The sequence below is a fragment of the Saccostrea echinata genome, unplaced genomic scaffold (assembly GCF_033153115.1).
Source record: "Saccostrea echinata isolate AGI-Se365-2 ecotype Australia unplaced genomic scaffold, CSIRO_AGI_Sech_v1 ptg000016l, whole genome shotgun sequence".
Lineage (NCBI taxonomy): Eukaryota > Metazoa > Mollusca > Bivalvia > Ostreida > Ostreidae > Saccostrea > Saccostrea echinata.
Window position 1 is genome coordinate 27340957 of NW_026889765.1, and position 4918 is coordinate 27345874.

The window sequence follows — 4918 nt, forward strand, 5'->3', positions numbered from 1 at the left end:
TCTTTCTCTTTTCTTTTACCTATAAAATATCTAATAGTAGTAATGAACAATAGTGTAGAAATTAATTGGATCTCACATATGTGAATAAACCTAAACAGATAACAGAAGAAGATGTGCCATGTATTTCCTTTCAACTCATAACGTAGAGGTCGCCATTTGCAGAGAGACATCAATTAGGTAAAATAGTACTTAGAAACAACCTAGGGTTATTTATCCTGTGCGTACAGAAATGCTTAAAATGAAAAGGGTAAAGATAACAATCATTGATAAAATTTCAAAATAATTTTTTAACAATACAATATGTGAAGAGGGTATAAAAACTGACATCTAAAAAGTACAGAGGTGGGACTTAATTGTACAAATTAACCCTAATCAAAACTATATAGCACTTTTTTGTTTGAATAAATCTGCTCTCAAATAAACTTGCTAAAATGTTGCATATCCAAACACGTTACTTCAAACACTTTACTTATACATTATTTGTCTTTATGAGGGTTGAATGTAATCTATAAACCAATCTTTATATACAGAATGGATCACATTCTCCGTATAGCAGAGGTCCTGTATGGTGGTCTGTGTCGTCAGATAGGGACACCGACAGAAGTGGCCATCAGGAGGGACGTCAAGGACATGGAGGAGATGATAATGAAATCTTTTTATAATAAAAGAGGATGTGTTTTAATAAATAGTGGTAGTTATAGAGAGGGATTTAGATTTAGTTCATCTGACATGGATACAATGCTCTGGTGGTGTAAATATAAATTAATAACTGACATCTCTCAAGCTGAAGTTTACAGTTCATCAAAACATAATATCATATTAATTGAAGATTCAGACACACCACCAGGATTTGTCAGACTACAGCTTCTGACATCCACACGAAACGATTTTGTGATTTCGTGTCTTGCTTCCTTTAATGGCGGATATTACATATCTAGTTCTTTGTGGACAGAAAGACATTTTCAGATCTTTTCGAAGGTCAAACGTAACCAAACACAGAATTTCACCAATCATGGTCCTTGCACGAGCGGTTTCTATGGACCTATAGAATTCGATCATGCTATATGTTTTTCCACTTTATTTTGGCCAAAGACATTCAATGTTTGGATTGACAGATGTCTGAGATATATTTGGCCGTCTGCACCTGTGATGGAAAAAATTCTAAGAAATGGATGTCACTGCGTGCCGATTGGAAGTAAAATTGTATCGACTTCTAACGAATTAGAATGGAGATTATCGTTTTCTCAAGCCGAACAACAACTAGTGTATAACATGAATCATACACAATTTTTATGTTATGGACTTCTGAAAATATTTTCAAAGGAAGTTATCAATCACAGGGAGGAACCATTACTGTGTTCATATTACTTGAAGACCACGATGTTCTGGATGATACAACTTGGACATTTTAGATGGTGCCCGAACAATTTATTGAATTGCTTCTGGAAGTGTTTTAAATATCTTATTCACTGTGTTTATCGTGGAGTGTTTCCTAATTTTTTTGTTCCACAGAACAATATGTTCAAAAACAAAGTAGTCGGTGATGCACGCGATTCTCTTTTACAACAGCTTTATCAGTATTACAGAATGGGTGTGTCCTGTCTTCTGCTTAGTCCGACGCTCAGGCCATTTCTAGAACTAGCTCTCAGTAGCCCGTTCGTTGTATTATCTTCTGATGTGGGAGAAATGATAGATATTTCAACGACAGATATGTGTTGCAAGTTTGAACTATCTACAATAACATTTCATATTGAACATATATCGCATTCCTATCTCTTCTTGAAATCAGTTGATACGTTATCACAGTTATCACTCTCGCCAATCCAATCATTGACATTTCATTATTGTGCCGCTGACATTCTCGTTAGATCAGCTTTCACAATTGCAAACAATACTTCATGTTTCATACATAAACGTGTTTACATTTTAGATAGAATGGTTTGTAACATATTGAAACTTGCATCAAGGTTAGGGCCTGTGTCTTGTTTACTTTATCTTGCATTGTATTACTACAGAACAGGGAAATATGATAAGACATTCCATATCACTGTTCTCACTAAACAAAGAATGTCACAGTCCGTCAATATGTATAGAGATACCACTGACAGGCAGAGATACAATGAAACTTTACGTCATTTATCAATAACAAGAAGGATGAAGATAGCCTGGATAAGTAATGTGCTTTTATTTGAAAATATCCCATGTATTACAGAATTATGTTTAGAACAAAAAGCAAGCCAACACAACGGAGAGTCATATTTATATTTATCACCTTTAGTTACAGTAGAGATGTTGTCAGTATTATCTCGTTATAGACTAGGTAATAAATATCAGTGTTTACAGTCACTGAAAGACCTACAGAAACTGCTGCTCTATGATGATGGGACATATGTTCCCTTAAAATTCAGAGACATATCCTGGCAGATACTAGGAATCTGTCAGCACATGGTGGGAGACTTACACGGGGCTTTACAGTCTTATGAAGAATCGCTTAGACAGGAGCCATTTCACGGAATACAGGAAGCTACAAATATTAGAATACGAAGTGTAAAACAACATTTACATGAACACAGAAATTTAAACATGTAAGCAAAGTATATTAATTCAGGACACCGTGACCGTGTAATTCATGGATTAGAGTTATGGAGTGGAGTTGGAGTCAAACTTTGGAGTCTGATTTTTTTTAGCTTGATTTTTGCTATCAAGTACTATCTAGTGCAGTGTTCAACATGACTCCTGTGGCTAAATCTACGCACGCAATCTTGTTGAATCGCCATTAAAATCTGCTCAAAAACAGACAAATAAATATATACATATAAAAGAGATTGTATCAGCAGGGCTCTAATTGGCGACTGATTTAGTCGCCATGGCGCTTAAACATTTTGATTCGTGCCTAATTTTTTTTCTATAAGTCGGCAAATTGGCGACCATTTCAAATTGACTTGGGGATCGTCATTCCGGAACTATAAATATTTTTCCATATTTTTTTTTCTAAAGAGGAGAAAAGAAGTCTTAAATTATGTAAGGGTATGTTGACTAATGTCAGTTTTCGAATTGGCGCCTTAGAAAAATTTGCTGGTGACTTAAAATTTGCATTGGCGACTAAATTGTTTTGATTAGGAGCTAGATGGCGCTTAAATTTTAGAGGTCACTTAGCGGCCTGATCTTTCATATTTGAAATATTTGATATTATGGTCTAGAAGTTAAGAAAATAATAAATATTCCTTTAAAATGTTGATTGTTTGCAATTGAACAAGTCATGTGAAGATCACATTATTTATTAATTAAATCTCAGGATTGATATTATACTTATTTAATTTCTTTAGACATGTTAATCTTCTGGTCCAATTCTTCAAGCAACTCTTTTTCCTAAAAAAAAATGATTACCCATAATTATTGTACTTTAATAACATGCTGATGTGAATAAATGCGTCTGTTCTAATCACAAAACACTGCCTGCATGCTCTTGTATGAATAAATCTTGATAGATTCTGATAAACTGAATATGTGGCACACAGTGGCTGCATCAAACTTCCGCAAATTCTTTCAAATTGGGTCACAGGTATTGGTCAATTAGTGTGTTTTCTAAAACAGTGACAGTTTATTCCATGTTTTAATCAAATTTGACTGTTACATAAATAATGACCGCCATTGCTTTCAACACATAATTAGAAGGTGATAAAACTCTCTGAACTAAAATTTATCTTTCCGTGACATCTTTGATACGTCTGCTAAAGCTTTTATAGGTTTTTGATCACACAGCGGAACAATGTAGGTTCATAAATTGTTACAAGGTTCACAGGCACCTGGGGTATGGACCCCCCACCCTCCTTTTCCATTTTTTTCGTATTAAATCGGGAGTGGAGTCGCCATACCCCAATTGCCTGTGACAAGGTTGTTTGATTTTTAACATTTGTTCATGGTTACTTCCATGGTGTATAGGTAGTTCCATGTAATCCATGTTAGAATACGATTATTCAACGATTTTTCTCTCTATGTAATTATTACAAATAACTTTAGATTTGCAGCCATCAACTGAATTTTCTTAAAATGTGACTTTTAAAAAAGATTATCAATAATTCACATATATTTACTTAAATAATTAAATATTTTGATACTGTGAAATGCAAATACTTTATTGATGACTCACAATTTTATCAATTAAGAAGTTAATGGAAAGGAATGCACTGTGATGGCAGTTATTGGATGATAATATTTATATCTAAACTCCTTAAGCACGCAATGATCTTAATACATGCATGCTATTCTGTGGAGAACTACGTTAATTCAACACTAGGTCACATACACCAAAATTAAATGGTCCTCGTTCACAGTTTAATCTGCATCTCTGAAACTGGGTGTGAGGGTTCTGGCTATTCTCTATGAACCAATGTAATCTTACAGAGCTCTTACTATCAATTAGAAAAATAACAGTTTATTCAATATTTAATAAAGATAAACTGCTATAAAAACAATTAACACTCTGCTTTCCTTTGAAGTGTGACAGTCTAAGAACTCATTTCGTTGAGAGAGAGAGATTAGTAAGGGTAATCGTTATGTTTCTTTTAATGCAATGACGTAAGGGAGTGAATGTACCTTTTAGCACACCATATAATAGTGGTATAAAGTGTGTGACTTATTTTAAAACTAATCATGATTTTTAGCTCACCCCAACTTAGCGATGGTGTCAGCGTCCCAAGTTAAAGTTTTTTGAGCAGATTTCTTTTCAAGTACTTCTATGCCCTACATTAATCAGAGATGCATTGAAGATGCTTCTAGTATGTTTCATTGTACCAGTCAAGGTTTCAGATGCTGCAATGTCAGCTAAAGAATTGCCAAGTTAAAGTTTTTGGAGTAGGTTAAGATTATTGGAGCAGGTTAAAGTTCTTGGAGCAAGTCTCATTTCAAAATAACTATA

The 4918-nt window shown here is 34.1% G+C and overlaps 1 protein-coding gene across 1 annotated transcript; it reads left to right on the top strand.

Annotated features, from left to right (window-relative positions):
• Nucleotides 1–531: 531 nt before the first annotated feature.
• Nucleotides 532–2589, top strand: LOC133188269 (uncharacterized). The gene has a single exon (XM_061323642.1). The coding sequence runs from the start codon at nt 532–534 to the stop codon at nt 2587–2589; it is 2058 nt and encodes a 685-aa protein (XP_061179626.1).
• Nucleotides 2590–4918: the final 2329 nt, after the last annotated feature.